The 20,783-nt window shown below is 38.0% G+C and overlaps 1 protein-coding gene across 1 annotated transcript in view; it reads left to right on the top strand.

Annotated features, from left to right (window-relative positions):
• The window catches only part of LOC119852971 (triadin-like), a 71,071-nt gene that overhangs the window by 16,943 nt on the left and 33,345 nt on the right, over nt 1-20,783 (top strand). Inside the window, exons 2-7 of the mRNA XM_043511476.1 lie at nt 1,164-1,208; nt 4,487-4,522; nt 7,740-7,793; nt 11,960-11,995; nt 20,587-20,619; nt 20,723-20,770. Of these exons, the coding sequence (XP_043367411.1) occupies nt 4,504-4,522; nt 7,740-7,793; nt 11,960-11,995; nt 20,587-20,619; nt 20,723-20,770 (190 nt within the window). The 5' untranslated portion in view covers nt 1,164-1,208; nt 4,487-4,503. The remainder of the gene's footprint in view (nt 1-1,163; nt 1,209-4,486; nt 4,523-7,739; nt 7,794-11,959; nt 11,996-20,586; nt 20,620-20,722; nt 20,771-20,783) is intronic.

The raw sequence follows: 20,783 nt of genomic DNA, 5'->3' as shown, positions 1-20,783 counted from the left end.
ATCTTAAATTTGTGAATCAAGGGTCCTGTTGAAGCATCTAAAGATTATAGTGGGTCCTGCTGGTTTAAGTCCAGCCTAGATAGCGGATCACAATATATGTCCTATACTTTGGCATTCTTAAATTCTGTCATTGGATTGACGTGATATGTGGTCAGCATATCATCTATCATATGGAGGCAGAATTCAGACAGTATGGTTACCCACAGATGCTGAGACTATAGTCCATGTTTGTAACCTCTAGGTTAGATTGTAGTAATGTTTTGTTTTATGGCCTTCCCAAGAAAAGGGTGCATTAGCTTCAGTTTATAAAATGATGCCTCCCGAAATCGAATTGACTCCAGGTGAACTTGACATGTCAGTGCAGCATTAGCATTAGAACCACAGTATATTACATTTCCACTGAGCTGAGCTGAAATCTGCTTTGCTTTGGGGATCTTTTTACTCTTTGATATACATGCCTAGCTCCCACTGAAATTAACAGGAGACTTAATGATACAAACTGCATAGAGCATCCTCCTAAGAGAACATAATCAACAATTTGAAACCTATGTATTTACCTGAATTGCTGCCTGTGTATAAATTTAGATTGTTCAGCATATCTGAAGTTGACCTATAAGCTATTCTAAAATGTACATTATGCTAAAAATCTATGGAGAAGCTGTGTAAAGTTATCACGAACCCTGAATATAGAATTCATTCCAGACCAAGGTTTGAAATATTTAGTCAATTAACTTAAACTCAAACTTAGCATGCTCTGAAAGAGAATATTGGGACATTCTTGTATAATGGTTTATTATAAACCTTCTAGGGATACAGTTGCATGAAAGGCATTATATAAGCTTAAGGGTTTTTTTTATCACCCTGTGTGTAGTTTAGCTGTTATTTGCAGCTACTGTCTACTTCTAGTTTACTTCAAAAGAATGTTGATCGAGGCCTGAGGAAAAGCTCGAGCTACCCGTACTAGAAAAGGGTAAAAGAATAAAGCACTGCTTAGCTGTTTCACTGAGCTACACATATGCTAGCTGCAAGATGCTTATTTCTAGTTTGAATTCAAAATTGATCTTTTTAGCCAGTACAGATAAGAATAAAGCCAGATCATGTTTGTTAAAATATTTGTTTTTTTTAATAAAAATGTGTTTAACTGTACTTTAATTCTTTTCAAGAGCCAGTAAAAGAAAAGCCTTCATTTCCACCTTTAAAGAAAGAAGGTAAGTTGTCTCCTTACTCTACAATATGCTGGTATATTGATAACCCATACTGGAATATGTCTGCCTTTAAATATTCACTAATAACGACTGTAAACAGTGGAGATGTTTCACAAGCCTCCAAAACTGACAAGTGATTCTGTTAGCAGTGGTTTATTGATTGTAAAAGTTTTAAGGGGTCTTTAAAGGAAAGGCTATGGCCAAGGTTGTTAGAAGTAACTAGGGATTTTGGCAGGTATTCGGCAGGTTCCAGTGTCACAACAGAAGGGGCCGGATTACTAAAGGTGTCCTCAGCACTTTCTGATAAAAGGCCCTTTTAAGGTATCTCAAGTTGGGCACCAAAAAAAAGAAAAAGCATCAATCACTTTTGAAAATCTTGCTCTATATTTTAACTGCTGCACAAAATTCTATCAAGATTTTCACTTTATTGCTTAATGTAAAGTATCAGTGGACCATCTTTTTTGAAAATAATCATTTTTAAAAGAAACAAAAACTATTTTCATTATTGCTGGAGATCAATAAGTCTCTACAGCTAATATCAAAGACAGTTTGCTTATTGCTAAATCTATCTGCTGGTCACGGAATGTCCAATAGGTATCTTGAACAGTATTCCCACTCTGTGCCAGCCTGATGACCATGGTTCCTGATGCTATTATATAGCTTCCAGGAAGCATACTCAACCATCTTCTGATGTAAGGAACACACATTCATAAGGAAAGATTTAAGGGACCAAATGTGAAAGTTCTCTAGATACTTCCTGGGCTGATAGTCAAAGAGATCCAATAAAGGAGAGGAATATAGATGAACATCTATATATCACCTAATACTGATGGGGAGAAGTATAAGCTAATTTTTTTTCTATGAACATCTGAAAGAGAGAATCAGTCAGCCAGGGAAGATCAGTAAAAAAAAGCCTATTAGGAAAAAATGACAATTATGTTTGTGAGGGCCAGAAATAATGAAAGGCTATTTTCCCCCTGCAACAAAATACTGTCATGATCAAGGCTGACAACATCTCTATCAATAGGTTGTTCTGTATCTTTATTTTAGTGTTACATTGTTCTCCTGTTTTGATATTATGGGTTGTCAGGATACAGGGATGGAAGGGTTAGGAGGAAGTTAAGTCCTGCTCCTGTGTGCTGGAGTTATTACTTGCTGTGTCCCAATAAATGTTTTGATTTCTATAAGCGAATATTACAATACTCTAAAAGCTAACTCCTGGACACATTAAAGAGAGTGACAAAACTCTCACTTACTTCAATTGCACCAGGATTTGACCTGATTTATTGGTCTCCTTTCCATTCTCCTGTTTTCCATTCTCCTTAAGAGTTTCAGAATTCATTCCTCCTGACATTTGCAGTCAGATAGGAGAATTATACTTGCTTAAGAAAGAGTTGGGACAAGCTTTCCAAAAAATGGATTCCTAAAGCGAGGCCACAAAATGCATATTTAGGCACCTGAATAAGTGACCTGATTTTCAAAAGTGCTGAGCACTTTCAGAAACGTCTGTGGGAACTATAGGATGTTTAGCACTTTGTAAAATTAGGCCACTTAGTTAGGACTGAGATTTTCAGTGTGGCCTATAGGAATTAGGTGCCTAGGGTAAAATTTTCAAAAGCAGCTATGTGACTTAGGAGCCTAAATCCCTTTTAAGAATTTTGCCTCCAACTCACGTTAACTTTCAAAATTCCAACCCAAGTGCCTGAATATGGATTTAGGAGTGTAACTTCAAGCTACCTGGTTTGAAAATCTTGGCTTCAGTATTGCTTCTGTATTGCTATATGTTGTTAAAATCAGCCATCATGAATTTTTCTGCTCTGAAACTTAAGAACAAATTGTAACAATTTCTGAACGGAAAAACAATTTAGATATTTGCTTAAATTTTACTATTTCTTAAGATGAGTGGGAAAACACATTGATGCCTTTAACTGTAACTTGCTGCTCTAAAATATATTAAGGAATATGATGACTAGTAAATGATGACTTATATGGAAAAAATGAAAGAGAGAGCTTGGGGGCTTTATTTAGATCATGTCTGTTGTAAATGATGCTTCCAGTTTGTTTATTTTTTTATAACCTATAGCAATGGCAGATTATGATGATAAATGATTCATATCGCTGCAATATACGCCTTTTAAAATTTCCATATCTGGCAATGACTAGGCACTTCTTAAAGGCTTCAGTAGACCCCTTAGCTAGATAACATGGCTGTAATCTGCTTCATGATTAATTTCATCGAAATGTGGTAATTATCATGCTTTGAAGTAATGCCTGCAAAACACGCTTTCATAGAAAGTTAGTGGAAGCAGAGGATTAACCCAGAAACATTTTGGTTCAGAGCAGCATATCACCCAAATATAAATGTGTTTCTCTTGGAATTTTTCAGACTTTTTATTAGAATGCTTGCCAGTCACTGATGTTAGCTTATCTCATATCAACCTTCTGATGAAAATTGAGACATCAATTTAAACTCAAGCAACTCTGTATTGTTGTTAGTAATGGTCTAGTCCTGTTTTGCAACTTGAAGTCTACTCTATTTTGATGGCTTTCATGCTGGAATAATATTTCTAGTGTAAGTGTTTAAGGAAGGATTAATATATAATTTATTTATGTTAAGAATCTAAACACTAGCTCTTTCTATTTTCCTACTGTTACTCTAGCAGTTTCTTCATGTTTCATAAGTCACAGGTTAATTAAAATAGCAGAGAGGGTATTTAAGTGTTACCAGTAAGGTGGTCAATGGGATGTAACTGCCATAGCTGGGTGCCCAAATAAAAATCCTCAAAGCAGGTAGTTCAGTTCATTATAACCAACAGGCCACCTTTCACCAAATACCTCTCTGTCCAGCTCTCTCACACACCATAAAGACATCCCCTTTACTCACTCATCATGAATAAAATCTTATCTGTGTGCAGAATTGCACCAGTTTAACTAAAGGTATGACAAGCTTAACGTTTAGTTAAACTAGTGCAACAAACTGTGTGATCAGGCTTATTTTGATTTTGTTTAAGTCAATCAGTAACAGGTTTTACCTACTCTTAAATAGATTTGTTCTCTTAAATTAAACCAAAAATAATTGTGTTCACACCACTTTTTGCACTGGTTTAGTTTAAATTTACATCTGATGTTAAATCAGTGCAACTTTCTTGTGAAAAGGGCCCTAAGTAACTCATCCCAATGCACATCCAAACAATTCAACTCCACGGTAGCCACTTCTATTGTAATTATCTGTCTGTCTGTGTTTGTGTTCGTATACTATAATTTAAAAAAATACTTTACAGGTGAGAAAGAACCTGTCATGTCCAAAGAACCTAAAAGTAAGACTCTCTTACATGATTTGATATTTTTTCCATATCAACTGTTTTAAACATGTTTCAGTGTTCCCAAATAATGGTTATTAAAATTGTTGAAGATGCAAAGAAGAAAGTAGCTTCACCATTTATAATTGAAAAATGACGTTTAGACTTCAGCTGCCTCCTCCTTTCTAAACCCATGCACACACAGTTTCTAATTCCATGCTCTTCCTTGCAACTGACAGTTTTGCCTCCCTCATTTTCTTAATCACATGTCTACAATAGCAGAGGTTTTCACAGGGAAGGAAATGTCAAAAATAATCTCAGTTGTAATGTGTTCTCAGTGGCTGTGAGTTTGGTAGAAGGCTTATGTGCTGATAGGTTTCCAGAGAAATGCCCAAGTACTCTCAAATTGCCAAGTAAATGGTGCCTGTTCACAACCCTATAGATCATAACCTTGCATTCCTTGTGTACCTAAAAGTCCCACGGAAGGAGTTCTGAGCGTGCAATGATCTCAAAACAATGTTTCAAGAAAACAACATAGTCAACAGGGTAGCCCAGGAACCTTTATTTCTACAGGCTTGTAAAAAGTAGTGCTCCCCCATAATTAACATACTTATGATACATCATTATAGAGGTCAGACTTCAAGTGATCAGATTCTTTGTGTTGAATGTGTGGTATATTTTTAAAGATTATGGAATATGTTAATCTCTGAAGGATCATCCTTGTCTCAGTTGCTACCTATGAGTAAAAATTTCATGGATACTCATGGTTTTGGGAATGCCCAACCAGTCTTTCAGATCCATGCCTGATCTTTTCTGGGCTGTGTTAAAGAGATTTCAACCATTTTGCAGCAAGTGTCTCCCATCTTCCCCGCACCTTATGGAGGTATCTTCCTTGGGATTCAAGATCCATACTTTGAGGAGGGCCCGTTCATCATGATCCCGCCCAAGCCTGGCATGAAAACTAATCAGATAATACAAACCAAGAGTCCAGTCCTACAAATAGCAAGGCACGTGGGTAACATTATTCATACGACTTATCCTATTGAATCAATGAGATGACTCACAGGAGTAAAACTACTCATGTGCCTATTTGCTGTATTACTTTTTTCACTATAACAAAGTCAGGCTGGACAGCCATAAGACAATGGTGGAAGGGAGGTATATTAGCTCTAGAACAATAAAGGTCCTTTTCCCTATAAGCTGAAAAGAGATTATCTCAGGTCAACTAGGGACACCTGAGTCCAATTAAGGGTTGCCTGACACCTTTAAAAACCCGACCTCCAGTGAGAGAGGAGGAGAGACAAGTTGCTGCAGGGTTAGTGACTGCAGGGAGAAAGGCTTCTCCAGGGTGGAAGGCCACTCTCCTCCCTACAGGGGAAGCTACGTAATTGACTGCCTGTTTAGGGAGAGGACTGGCATAATAACCAGGCCACCTGCCTAGTGACATTGGAAAAATTTGTATAGTGGGGGTGCTGAGAGCCACCGAACAAAACTGTAAACCCTGTATATGATGGAAACCATTTCAAGCCATGGATGCTGCCGTGTCCCCAGCACCACTGCACATGCCCCCATGGAGGGGGTAGGAAAAAGTATCTCCCTTTGTTTTATGTTGTGAATTTGTTTCTTTTTGTTTGGTGGAGGAGTGCTCCTGGGCTGGCCCCAAGCCCTTCCTGGAAAATATTGGGAAATAAACCTAGGATGACCAGATGTCCTGATTTTTAAAGGGGATGTCCCAATTTTTGGGTCTTTTTCTTATATAGGCTTCTATTACCCCCTACCCCCGTCCCGATTTTCACACTTGCTGTCTGGTCACCCTAAATAAACCTCAAGTGGGAAAACAAACACCATCTGGCATGGGGGGGCTCCCACTGCCGGGAGGGGAAGTGCTGTTCTTGGTGAGATGGAGGAGGTGCCTTGCCACAGCACATAGTCCCTCTGACTTGTGAATCCCCTTAAAGAGTAGTTCCAGAGGCAGCTGCCTTTATGGGATATCTTGGCAGCCTGGCTGCAATGGAGCTGCATTGCCTGAGAATTGGAGGGAGAGCAAAGACATCATCAGAGCCCATGGGGAGGACCTATAATTCTAGTGAATCCCTGAGATCTGTAGGGTTTGTGGATTGAGCCTCCTCTTCTTTTGCAGGAGTGGGGACCTGGATAGAAATGCTAAGAAAACCCTTTAACAAGGTCTCCTCCTATGGATCTTAATAAAGGAGGGATGAGCCCCAGGGAGTAATTATAGTGCTCTAGAACTAATTTACTGCATAGTTTTAAATGGATACAAACAAACCAATCCCACACGCATTAAACTTTATATTTTGTTTTCATTATGTTTTACAACGCATTCTGATGCATCTTTCATGAACTTCTCAATATACTAGAGGGGAAGAACTGGAAATTGAATTTCTGATTTAGCCATAGTTTTTTTTTCTTTTTAATAACATTGTGACAGATGTGAGGGATTAACTAACATTTTTGTTGGCATTCTGTAATTCAGATTATGATTAAAATGGTTAATTATTTCCTTTTGAAAATGTGAATTGTAAATCAGAGAATATAGATATTGTTTTCGTTGACAAACCAAATTCCATTAGGAAAACCAGTATGCTTTGGCTTATGACTATTTGTTAGATTATCTTGGTTTAAGCACAATCTGTTCTAGCCGTTGCTAAGGATGCAAAGGATTAACTAAACTCTAGTACACAGTGGATGAACCCAGTGGACTCACTCTGGTTCTTTTGTGCAGTGTTTGGACAAGATTATTGGAGCTCCTCTAGAGGTACCCTTTCCTTTCACAACTTTGAAGTATGCTCCATGAGGGGTTCCTTTGCCCCAACCCAGAGAGAGTTTGTCCGTATGCTATGAGAAGAACAAGACCAGTGGAACTACAGTTACATGGATTGACTGGCCTTGCTCCTCTGTGTAGAGAGACTCAGCAGCTGCAGGCTCTAATGCAGTAGCAACCAAGCAGTGGCTCCAGGATCACTCTTCAGTGTGGGGAGAAGGAAGCCACTGGTTTATGATAATATTTGACAGATTACTCGAAAAAACATTTTTGCTGATTGTTTTCATGCCTGTGAATTAGTGGGCACTTCTGTTGTTCTGATGATCTCTTTTCTTCATTCTTCACTAAGAAATATGCCAAGGGCTATATTTTTCATTTGCAGACTTCCTTTATACTTCTGTATTTTCATGCTATAACACTTTACAGTAATGTATTTAATTTGTTCTCTTTAAGAGCCAGCAAAAGCTCCCGCAGCCAAGCCAGCCACTATAAAAGTAGCAGCACCAGGTAAAGAATAACAAATAACCTTCTCTCTCTATTTTCAGTGTATTTCACATATTTGTAAAGCTTGTTTATTGCATTATAGCACCATCTACTGGATTATACAAAAGGCCACTGATGTAGTTGCTGTGATACTATATGTGTTTCAGAGTAGCAGCCCTGTTAGTCCGTATCCGCAAAAAGAACAGGAGTACTTGTGGCACCTTAGAGAATAACAAATTTATTTGAGCATAAGTTTTCATGAGCTACAGCAATTCTCTAAAGAGAACAGGGTATTTCGCATAGGTCAGATCCCTAAGACACTAAGATCTAATGGCCTCTGATACCTACTTCAGCAGTGCTCTGAAAGTTGCAAGAATATGCAAGGTCTCTCATGGCACCTACAAAATTGCAAGGATGTATTTTTAGCAGTATTGGCGAAATGGGCGGAAGCCTAGAAAGTAGATTTGGATCAAAATATAGGATGTGGAAAGCCAAAGACCAGAGATATGTGAATTCAGGGTTTTGGAGCACTTCATCATAAAATAAAAGCTACCTGAAAACCTACTTTGAACAATAGTCTCTAAAAGTTGGGCTCCAAAATCCATGTTTAAGCACCTAAAAGAGTAGTCTAATTTTTAAAAACTGCTCATCACCAACAGTTGCCAAAGACAGCAACAGGAGCTGCTGGGTGCTCAGAACTTTTTGAAAACCAATCCATTTGTTTAGGTGCCTAAATATGACTTTAGGAACCCAAAGTTAGACACCCAGCTTTTTTGGACAAAATTCATATCTGAATACAGGCTGAATGTTAAAAACCCACACATTTTGATTGAGTAGGTTTTATTTCATGCCCATTTCTAAATACTGCACCTAGAGTTTTGGGTTTCAGTTTAAATTATTAAAACCTAAAAAACTACCACCCAAGCAGATACTTTTTCCAGTGTTCACTCTTTTGAGTTATGTTACAACAACAACAAAATGGGGATTTTCAAGTGAAAACTGTATGTAAACCAAAGTATGAAAGTATGAAAACCAAAATATTCATCTGAATTTTAACTACCTCACTTTAATTATCTCACCCAATTTGTGTTCACTTTTCAAAAAATTTCTAATGGAACGAGCTTAGTAACAGGAATGTTTGTGAAATTAGAACATTTAGATAAATATTTGATAAGAGGGAAACTGATATGGCTTATTATTGAGAAATAAAACCATCTGGTCAGTTCTGGTATATTCCTAGATTTCTCTATTGCTCTTTTTGGTTTGTGTTGTTTCTCCTATATTTTGCCTTATCCCTACCCCACACAGAAAATCCACACTCTGAATATTAAATCACTTGAAGATTAAAAGTTGATTATTTTTATGGCTTGAATCTTGTATTTTTAAACAGAAAAAGCAAAAAATGTTGAGGTAATTTTGAAGCCTAATAGAGTTCCTCAACAGGAAATTGATGGCACTTCTAGGTGACCAAGTTCAGTAAATATACAGTATTTGATTTTCAAAGCTAATATTCCAAATTTTTCCTGGTGTTCCTTGGACAAACTCTCGTTTGCTCTCAGAATTTTGTCTGGCATTTGGCTTCAAACAGGAAATGAGAACTAGTTTGATGGGTACATGCAAGTGTTGTTGCTGTGAAAGGAGAAGCAGCTGTACTTAAGGAAACTGGTTCTAAAGCAGCAATAAAATCTCAGTTCCTGCAATCTGTCTCTTGTGTATTACATAGGCCTGGAGCATTAATATTTCTTCTGCACTGCAGAAAGGAATCTTACTAGAATTCATTTTTTTCAATGGAAATTCACCCTGAAGGACAGGAAACCATCTGCAAAACAGAACTTTAAGGCTCCTGGAGTGTATGTTCTGAATAAAAGAAAAGGAGGACTTGTGGCACCTTAGAGACTAACAAATTTATTTGAGCATAAGCTTTCGTGAGCTACAGCTCACTTCATCAGATGCATTCAGTGGAAAATACTGTGGGGAGATTTATATACATGTAAGTGTTGTTGCTGCATTTAAGTTTTCAAACATAAAGAGAGATTCAGTTGGAACAGACAGATTTGCAAAAATGGAGTTTTTACTATAGCTTGACAGTCTTCTCAATTCAGAATGACTACCAGAATTCAATACACATAGTAAACCTACAATTACCATTAACCAAACCAGCCTCTATGTGGCATTTTAAATGAAATGCCCTCACAAATGATGCATATTCTGATGCCTGCTTTAAAAACTAGTAATAGTCCTAAACCAAAATCTTAGCTCCAATTAAATTCCCCTGAAATTGGGGAAATGGGTCCAAATTATTCTGCTTAGTCCATCTCTTCAAAGACCTGGCTGTTAAAATAGCCTCTGAAGAAACTTGTTTCATATTACTCAGTAGCTTTTATACTGTCATTTACCTGCTTGATGACTTTACTTTGTAAACCTTGATCTTTCCCATCTTCCACTTTAACCCATGTAAATGGTGTCACTTATTAAAGAGAAAATGCTGAGCTCCGATTCCCTCTTGAGTGCTGTTTTGGGGACTCCTCTCAAGCCCCAAAGTTCCCTGATTACTTATTACATCAGTTCAGGTCTTTCAAAGAATAAAATAAATAAAACTCAGAGCTGGGCCCTACTTCAGATGCTCAAATATATAAATGCAGTTGGTTGCTTTTAATCTTGCCATGGTTTCTCTTGGGTAATTGTTCTAAAATGGTTTTTCATTTTTTCATGCACCCCGAATTCTTCCAGATTTTGGCCCAAAACAGAAGGAAAAAGTGATGAAATATGACAAGAAAGATTGTTTTTGAGGTAGTTACAGCCTGATGGGAGGCAGGGAATACTGGAAATCTGGTAAGAGGGCCAGTTGTGACCAGATTTCCAGTTTAGTTCTGTAGATTCAGATCATTCTGATAAATCTCCAGAGTTATGAGCATTTATCAGAACTGAACGTTCACTCTCTTTAAAAATGGAAAAAAGAAAAGGAATACTTGTGGCACCTTAGAGACTAACAAATTTATTTGAACATAAGCTTACGTGAGCTACAGCTCACTTATAGATTCATAGATACTAAGGTCAGAAGGGACCATTCTGATCATCTAGTCCGACCTCCTGCACAGCTCAGGCCACAGAATCTCACCCACCCACTCCTACAAAAAACCTCACCTATGTCTGAGCTATTGAAGTCCTTAAATAATGGTTTAAAGACCTCAAGGAGCAGAGAAGCCTCCCTCAAGTCACCCATGCCCATGCTACAGAGGAAGGCGAAAAACCTCCAGGGCCTCTCCAATCTGCCCTGGAGGAAAATTCCTTCCCGACCCCAAATACGGCGATCAGCTAAACCCTGAGCATATGGGCAAGATTCACCAGCCAGATACCCAGGAAAGAATTTTCTGTAGTAACTCAGATCCCATCCATCTAATATCCTATCTCAGGGGATTAGTCCTATTTACCCTGAATATTTAAAGATCAATTACTTACCAAAATCCCATTATCCCATCATACCATCTCCTCCATAAACTTATCGAGTAGAATCTTAAAACCAGATAGACCTTTTGCCCCCACTGCTTCCCTTGGGAGGCTATTCCAAAACTTCACTCCTCTGATGGTTAGAAACCTTCGTCTAATTTCAAGTCTAAACTTCCTGGTGGCCAGTTTATACCCATTTGTTCTTGTGTCCACACTTCATCGGATGCATCGGATGTAGCTCACGAAAGCTTATGCTCAAATAAATTTGTTAGTTTCTAAGGTGCTACAAGTACTCATTTTCTTTTTTGCGAATACAGACTAACATGGCTGCTACTCTGAAACCTGTTATTTAAAAATGGAATATGCTACCTCTTTGTGCATTTAGCATTTCCCAAGCTAGAGTGGAAATTAGAAACTTTCTTATAAACCTGTTTCAAGTCTTTTAATAGCACTACATGTCAACAGAGTCAATACAGCACTAATCCTTCTTACAAAAAACTCCCCTCCCCCATTGCAAATTCTGAAATAACAACAACAAAAAGATTTACCCATATGGAACGTTATCTTCCCTTAGGAAATATAAAATCAACACTTACATGTTCAAGAAAATGTAATTAGATTTTGCAAGAATTATTGAGATGTTCAATAGCTAGAACATGTCTAGATTGTAAAAGTGATTGCTGTCTAAACTGCAAAAGCTCCACTGTTGACTGATTATAGCTGCATAATTATTTTATTTTTAGTTTCCAAGACAGCAGCAGCAGCTAAAACAGCAGAAGGTAAGAAAAGAAATCTTTGCAGGTCATTTTCACCTGTAAAATTTTGCTTTCTTTGGGAAGAAATGTAGCAAATAAACAAAGTTTATGGGTCTACAAAATATGCTTTGAAGGGGAAAAATGTCCTTTAAATATCTGAGTGCTAGCAAATATTTTTCTGCTGGTCATCTGTAGGAAACTATTAAGAGGAATGGGAAATGCTTAAAAGCATCGATAAAACATACAACTACCATTAAATGTTAAGATCTATTTCTTGTTTAAATCACAGGAATAATGTAAATGTATGTATAACAGGTGCAAATATTTCAAGTCAATCATCAGCAGGCGGCTCTATAGATTCTCCTGTTAAGACTTTGATCTTACCATTTCTTACCATAACACTTCCAAGATCTGTCTTTTTTTTTTTAATCAGTCAACATCGCTACATCTCTTGTGCAGACCTTACCTCCTTCTTGTATAGCTACAGCACCCTTAAAGCAGCATATGGAAGAAACTGTGCTGATTGACATATGAGAGGTGGAGTCAAGGCTCTGCACAGTTCCTACCTAACTGCTCTTGGGAGAAGGAGTAGGCCTGGGAGGCCATGCAGAGGTTCAGTTCTCAGTCCCCTCATGTCTCTATGTGCAGGTGTAGGGTAAGCCATGATCTGACTCTGAATAGGAAAGGAAAAATTAATATGTGATCTGTATCATAATGTATACACACAAGGGGGCAGAATTCAGGTTTCAAAGGCATTTTGCTTTTCATCTTTCAACTTTTGAATGCTTCAGTTTAGAACCTTAAAATCTTTAAACATAGGATTTTTTTAATGTCATGTAAACTGATTTTTCTCAGGGCAATTTAGTTTGCTAATCTGATGTCCAGTTCTTATTCTTCTAACTTATGACAGACTTCTTTACAAAAATAGAATTCATCACTTTTGTGAGGATTCTGAAACACTCATCCAGTTAGCATGTTATGGCTTATTCTGAAGCAAGCTACCATCATATTCACCCATACTTTAAAATATATTTCAACAAAATTCATTTTTAAAATGAATTTTCAATCATTCCTATTGTGCTATTCCTGGTTGTGAAGGTGTCTCTGCTAAAATAGAATCTTACCCCTTTATTAATACCACTGATTCTTGCATGCCTGTCCTAGTCAAGCATTTGACATAACTATTCAGTACATTGGAAGTATTGTTGTGTTACTAATATTGGATTATGACAGTCCCTCAAGAACAAGGCAGGGGGAGCAAGCTAACTGTTAAACAGAGAAGTTGCTATTCAGGCTTTTATCTTTGCTAGCCACAGTGATGAAAGGAGAACTATATCTAAATTAATTGATAGTTAAATGGGAATTTGATTTAAATGACTTAAAAATATTAATCTTTAAATATTCATGGTAAATAGGCCTAATGGCCTGTGATGGGATGTTAGATGGGGGGGATCTGAGTTACTACAGAGAATTCTTTCCTGGGTATCTGGCTGGTGAATCTTGCCCATATGCTCAGGGTTCAGCTGATCGTCATATTTGGGGTCGGGAAGGAATTTTCCTCCAGGTCAGATTGGCAGAGGCCCTGGGGCTTTTTCACCTTCCTCTGTAGCATGGGGCACGGGTCCCCTGCTGGGGGAGTCTCTGCTCCTTGAAGTCTTTAAACCATGATTTGAGGACTTCAATAGCTCAGACATAGAAGAGGTTTTTCGCAGGAGTGGGTGGGTGAGATTCTGTGGCCTGCATTGTGCAGGAGGTCAGACTAGATGATCATAATGGTCCCTTCTGACCTTAATATCTATGAATCTATGAATCTGCTCTTTCTGTGAGAGGCTTTTTAATGGGCTTGCCTAGTAGCTGACAAACTATAAAAGCACTGCAAATATTCACAATGAACTGTTGGTTTGTAAGGTTTTGGGGGCCAGTTCAGCAAAACACTTAGGCACATGTTTAAGTGCTTCCCTCTGCAGCAAAGTATTTAAGCATGTGTTAAGTATTTTGCTGAATCGGGGCCATAAGGAATACCTAATGTGTGACTGGCTTCTCAGGCAGTGCATCTGCTGTTAATGCTACCTCTGCTGAGCTTGTATTAAATTGAATAAGCAGTTTGCAGAGGAATAAATGGGTCCAATCCTGCCCTGTTAAGATCACTAGCAAAATTTCATTTGACATAAGTGGGAGCAGGAGCAGAAGTGGGGTCAAAAGTGGCAGGGATGCAGGAGATTTTTCTATAAGCAATTACAGAATGCACATGGTAAATTTATTATAATCTCTAGTAATTGATAGACTTTTTTGACTCAGTTTGTAGCAAATCTCATTTTGTGTGTGTGTGTGGGGGGGAAGTGTATATCACTTGCTTTGTGGCATTATTTAAACTTACTTTCATCGGTTCATCATACTTCAGCTTTTTTAATATCAAATCCCTTACTTTTATATATTGAGAGTTTAACTTTTGATTTTAAAGTTGAGCCCAATAACATATGTACCAAACAGGTTCTTTGCAATATACTGTGTAAAATCTATCATTTTCTCTTTCAAGGTGCCCACAAATAATGCACAGCATTTTGGTCTTACATAACAGTTCCTGCATAATCTTTGAATGCCCAAGTTGAGAGCTTTAAATATTCAGAAATAGCTGCTGCTGACATGCTGTATTTTGTTGCACACACTAGAATGCTTCCAGCATTTTTTTGACTGTCAGAGGTGCACACTTCTCCTGATGCTTTTTGTTGGTTTGATAGTGTCCTTCATGTCTTTGCCCTTGCTGAGAAATTCTGTAGGAGATGTGTGCCTTGCTATGCAGCTACATAACCCTGTCTGCATATTTAACCATTAGGGGATCATGTACATGCCCTTTGAATCTAGTGTTCTGGAGCCAAGGAACCAAAGTATTACAAAACTAAACTGATCAGGAATTTTCCAACAAAACCTTTTTTCATCAGAAAATGCAGATTCATTGAAACCAAACCTGTTCATGAGAGAGGGTGAGTTTTGATGACCATTAAACACTGGAACAGGTTATCTAGGGGGGTTGTGGAATCATCATCATTTTTAAGAACAGATTGGACAAACATCTATCAAGAATGGTCCTGCCTCTGTACAGAGGGATGTACTAGATGACCTCTTAAGATCTCTTCCACCCCCACTTTTCTGTGATTCAATAACTCTCCGAGTTCTGTTTTATTTTTTATTAAAGGTTGAAATTGAAATATAATGTTCTGAAATCATTAAAATCTGAAAATAAAAATTGGATGATTGGTTCTCAATTTTTTGAGATTTTTGACTTTTCATCTTGATTCAGGTTGGAGAAAAAAATTGATATCTTGAAAATTCTCATGGGACAGGAAAATGATTTCCCATCCAGCTCTAATAACAGTTTCTCCAGGGATCGGCAACCTTTGGCAAGTGGCCCATCAGGCAAATCTGCTGACGGGTCGGGACAGTTTCTTTACCTGCAGCGTCCGTAGGGTCAGCCAATCGCAGCTCCTTCTGGCCACGGTTCGCCGTTCCAGGCCAATGAGGGCCACAGGAAGCAGCAGTCAGCACATCCCTCGACCTGTGCTGCTTCCCACAGCCCCCATTGGCCTGGAACAGTGAACCGTGGCCAGTGGGAGCTGCGATCGGCTGAACCTTTGGACGCTGCAGGTAAACAAACCAGAGGATTTCCCTGATGGGCCAAATGCCAAAGGTTGCCGATCCCTACTCAAATCCTTCCTGTTCCTCATTCCTTCTCTTTCTGCTGGCCTGAGTGGTAAGCCCTCCCCTGTGAGGGTTTAATGCTAGGTTTCTTGTTACATTTGTTAATTTTCAAGTGTATTTATTTCTGAAGCAGCTTTGATCATTAGTTTTTACGATTAATTGTTTTTCCTGTAGAATTGATAGTTAATCTGCTCATTGGGTCTTAACATAGCAGATGATGTGCAGAAACCAGGATTTAAGAGGGACTTCCTTGTCCCACAGAAATCTCTATTTCAGATCAGTGTTTAAAGTGCCTGCGGACACTACTCAAGTGTAAAAGAGGTATGCTGCTTGTGCAGTGTTTACACCATCACCTGAAAGATTGTGTAGAATCTAAGCCTTCCTTGTAATAATTCCTGTATGAAAGGTTTTATAAGCCACATGGACTTAAGCAAAGCTGTCTTCCAGAAGACATTGTGGGTTCAAAACAGGTGGATACAGTGCTGGGAGATTTTTCTAAATCCAATAAATTGTCCCCAAGCCCATCAAGGCAGCAATGGAAATGATTGCATCTGAAGAGTTCTAAGTCAGATCCTCAAAGGGCTGGAAATACACCACAGATCCCTCTGCAGCTCCTCCTAAAAAGAAAATGAAGGGGAAGCATAAACACCAGGAGAGATCTACTGCTGGTCAATGATCCCCTGGCTCTATGAAGGAGTTATAGCAGATTTTTATCCCCAGTTGTGCCTCAGCATAGATGGTTTGTTTAAATTGTAAGGTCTTGAGGGTGATGAGATTTGCTTATGTCTGAGATGGCTGACTGCTTTGTTGTGCATTAAGAACTGACATCTTCTTCAACACTAAGTTTATGACCCTGACTGGCTTTAGGGAAGGATCTGTCAATGGGTAGTTCCTTAGCTGTGACCCCATGTTGTTCCCCTCAAGGATTAACAGAGTTTTCTCTAGAGCCATTTCTCCTTGTTTTCCAAACCTCTGCATAGGCCTATAGAAATTGGTGGGAAATTAGGAAGCAGAAGGTTCCTTTTGGGGAGTAGTCTGGTGTTGCTATTTCTGGTCTGGATGCTTTAGGCCTATGCCGGATGAGTGGGGGAGTATCGTTCTTCTAAGAGTAAGAGGGGATAAGTATAACACACACATCTTCTGGGTGTAGTGTTCTGTCCCATCTAGTGGCAATATATATATATATATATACACATATACTGGCTGCAGGGCAGAATGTATATATATTAGGGCTGTCAAGCAATTAAAAAAATTAATCACAATTAATCGCACTGTTAAACAGTAATAGAGTACCATTTATTTAAATATTTTTGATGTTTTCTACATTTTCAAATGTATTGATTTCAATAACAACACAATACAAAGTGTACAGTGCTCACTTTATATTTATTTTTATTACAAATATTTGCACGTAAAAAACAAAAGAAATCATATTTTTCAATTCACCTAATACAAGTACTGTAGTGCAATCTCTTTATCCTGAATATTGAACTTACAAATGTAGAATTATGTACAAAAAATAACTGCATTCAAAAATAAAACAACCCCCGGTTTGAGAACCCCTCATCTAGAGCTTGCAAAATGCTCCTCAAGTGCCTGTTAGGACATGGATTTTGCAGAATCCCAGTCTTTGGCAAATGGACACTTTTCCTTATGAAATTCTGTCTTAGAGTTAACTTAGAGCGATATGGGAAGAATCAGAAGGCATAGGTACTTGGCCTGCCATTTGAGGTAACTGACCTTGTCCACTCAAGAACAGATGAGACCTCAGAGAAGCTGAAGGTGCCCAGATCACCAGATCTTCTCTAGATTTAAGATGGCCTTTTTTCTTTTTTTTTTTTTTGAGCAGAAGCATTCATGCTTTTGATATCAGACAGGTCTGTATTAGCTTTTTTCTTGGGGCAGTGTGGGTTGTGGGGAGGGTTTCCATTTCATTGAGAGATTCAAATCCAGTCATCCTGGTAAACCTTACAGAGATGAGCAGGGCAGCAGCTCTGAGCAGAGGATTGGACTAGATGACCTCACAAGGTCTCTTCCAACCCTAATATTCTTTGATTCTATGATGTAGACCAGACCAGATGTGTGGCCATCATTTCCTGAAGGCCAGGCAAAGAGGAGTTGTGTAAGCTTGCCAAAGGACCTTGAAACAAATCTGTATTCCTCTGAAGAATCTGTGCAATTATTTCAGGCCTGGCAGGAAATCTCTTCAGATTAATGAATTCTGGAGATTGCCAATCATAGGCATGTGTTTCCAGTCTGAGGATATGCAAAAACCCATTCTTCCTTCTCCATCTCTTTTCAGCGATCATTCTGAAGAGAAATTGCTATGAATGAATGTCAGCTTTCATTTACAAACAGGGAGCTATAAAGCTGGTGCCAAAACCTTAGTAGGGGAGGCGGTTCCCACTCCCCCCCCCCCCCGAGTTTCTTATTTCAGAGAACAAAGGAATCAGCATCCTATATTCATGATCTTTAGAAATTGAAGAAATATGGGGTAACAAATACATGTAATGAACCTCTCTATAACTTGAACAAGCCAATAGGAAAATTGCAGGCAGACAAACAAAAAGATTCAACACTATTAGCTTCCCCAACCTAAGGATTTGCAGTGTTCGACTGCACAGGATTGACAGTTCTGTGTTTTAGTGAATTTAAAATAGGATTTATTAAAATCCTTGTATCAGAAATTGAGTATTCTAGTACAGAAAACTGTTTCCCCTTAACTGTAATGAATATAGCCTAATGACATTGATTATCATATAATTTATATTATAGAACAGTGAACACAGGGGAGATGATAGGCAATTTCATAGAAATTCAAGGAGTACTTGTGGCACCTTAGAGACTAACAAATTTATTTGAGCTTAAGCTTTCGTGAGCTACAGCTCACTTCATCGGATGCATCCAATGAAGTGAGCTGTAGCTCATGAAAGCTTATGCTCAAATAAATTTGTTAGTCTCTAAGGTGCAACAAGTACACCTTTTCTTTTTGCGAATACAGACTAACACGGCTGCTACTTTTAAACCTATCATAGAAATTCAGCTTTCTCACTGGTTTGACATGAATTTAACTTATTCACACTACTGCTTTAAGATTAGAACACTTTATCTGAATTAATTGAAAGGCATACATGTCATGAGAGAACAACAAAGAATAAAAATGGAAACGTGACTGTTCCAATGCTAGCAGGTGAGAAAGTCAGGGTTTGAGAATTACCTTGCTGCTGGTGAAGATCTAAGGTACGTTGCAAGAATATGCCAGCTTCAATGTTTTGCAGCATCACTAGCAAATTAGGGAATGGAGCAGCATAAAAAATAACCTCAGAGATTCTCTTCTGTCCCACATCTCCCCAGTGAGCGCATCACTATCAGCAAAACAAAAAAATGCATTTAGGATTTTCATGAACAAGTAATAAATATTTTACTGGCTTTCACAAAGGCAAAAAATGTTTTAGTGAAAACTTCAGTGTGTGTAGAATATGGTGAAATTTCAGAATTGAGCGAATCTTGAAAAAAATTTCAATTACACATATGATAGAATATTTATTTGTTCTCAGCCACAGGCTGTGTCCTGGATAAAGGTATTGGCCTGGTTGATAAATTAATAAATTCTTTTGAATACATGCACAACTTTTACTGTTAAAAATCTTACAAATGCTATTGCAAATGTCTAACATGTATATTGTACAATAGGACAAAATCCTCTGTTCTGGCAGATTGACCATTAATTAATAGAAGAAAATTCTTCTAAATTAATAAAAGTGGCATGAGCCATAAAGGCAAGATCCAGATCTGAAATTTCTCAAAGCTTGTGGTTGTTGGGATCTAGGGTTTTGGTGTACCACATTATAACAGCACAGTAGAAGTGAGTCAGCCATAAATTCAGATTCTGATCCAAACTTCCTAACTAATTTTGTTAATTATTGAATAAAAGCTTCCCTGTGGAAAGTTGCAGATATTTGTAAATTGGATTTCATGTTTCTGGAAGAACCTTGTTGAATTTGCTTAATGAAAATGAAATTTTAGGTCTCACAAAAATGCTTAAAGTGAAAGTTGGTAATGTCACACAACTTCTGTCCCTGTTTTCCTTGTCTAAGGGTTGGGAGACTGTGAGAAAACAGGAAACAGTTAGATGCCCCTGGAGTCAAAGAAATCATAATTAGATATCCTTCAGTTTCAGAGAAGCAAGCATAAGTTTGAAAAAATGTTTTACAAAATGTGTTTATATATAATATATATAAATGAACTCTGGAGGAGCACTTATGCTACATAAAACATGAGTGTGCTGCAATGTTGCAGACGTTACTGAGATGACTGGTTAAATCAGCCAAAGTAACTGTCTTCCAGTCTCCATTCTTCCTTTTTTCCTTCCTCCCCTCCAGCCCCACATACAAGAAAGAAAGAAAGAAAGAAAGAAAGAAGAGAGTTTCGTTTGCTTATGTCTTGTGATATACTTACTTTATTTTCAAGCAGCATTAACTCATCCCTTTTCTTATTTATTATGAATTTTAGTCAATGATAATATGGAATTTACCATTTCAAATAGACATTTCCATCTCTTTCCCCTCTCCCTGGTTGGTTATGCCCCACGGCCTTGTATCTTTGCGAAGTGGCTATAAGTGGTCCTGAAGAGGAGGTTGTGGGAGTGGTGTTCTGGGAGATTCTCAGGGTGGAAAAGGTTGGGAACCACAATCTTAGATTGTCAAATGATGCAGAGTAAGTCTAACCATGTTTGCTCTTTAATTGCTGTTAACATTTCCTTTCATCACCTAACAATATGACTGTGGAATTATCTTTTAGCTATCCGGTATTAGCATTTGACTCCATTAGTCACTGCACGGAAAATACTTTTTAGAAGGAGTAAATGTAACAACAGTACCAAAAGTAGAGCCAAAATATTTTTCTTTTTTAATTTTCAGAATCACCCAAGAAGGAAAAGCTGGTGGAAACTGGTAAATGGGTCCCATTTTTTAGTCTTATTTTTCATCTGAGCTACTGAATGTTTTAGTGGCAACTCCCACATTGTAATAACTAACCTTTTCTTATTTGTTCCAGCCAAACCATCAAAGAAGGAAATACCTGTAGTACCTCTAAAAGTACCTGGTAAAACCTGTAA

Source organism: Dermochelys coriacea, chromosome 3 (genome assembly GCF_009764565.3).
Source record: "Dermochelys coriacea isolate rDerCor1 chromosome 3, rDerCor1.pri.v4, whole genome shotgun sequence".
NCBI lineage: Eukaryota > Metazoa > Chordata > Testudines > Dermochelyidae > Dermochelys > Dermochelys coriacea.
The sequence above is the reverse complement of the archived record's forward strand: the minus strand, read 5'-3'. Positions and strand labels throughout refer to the sequence as shown.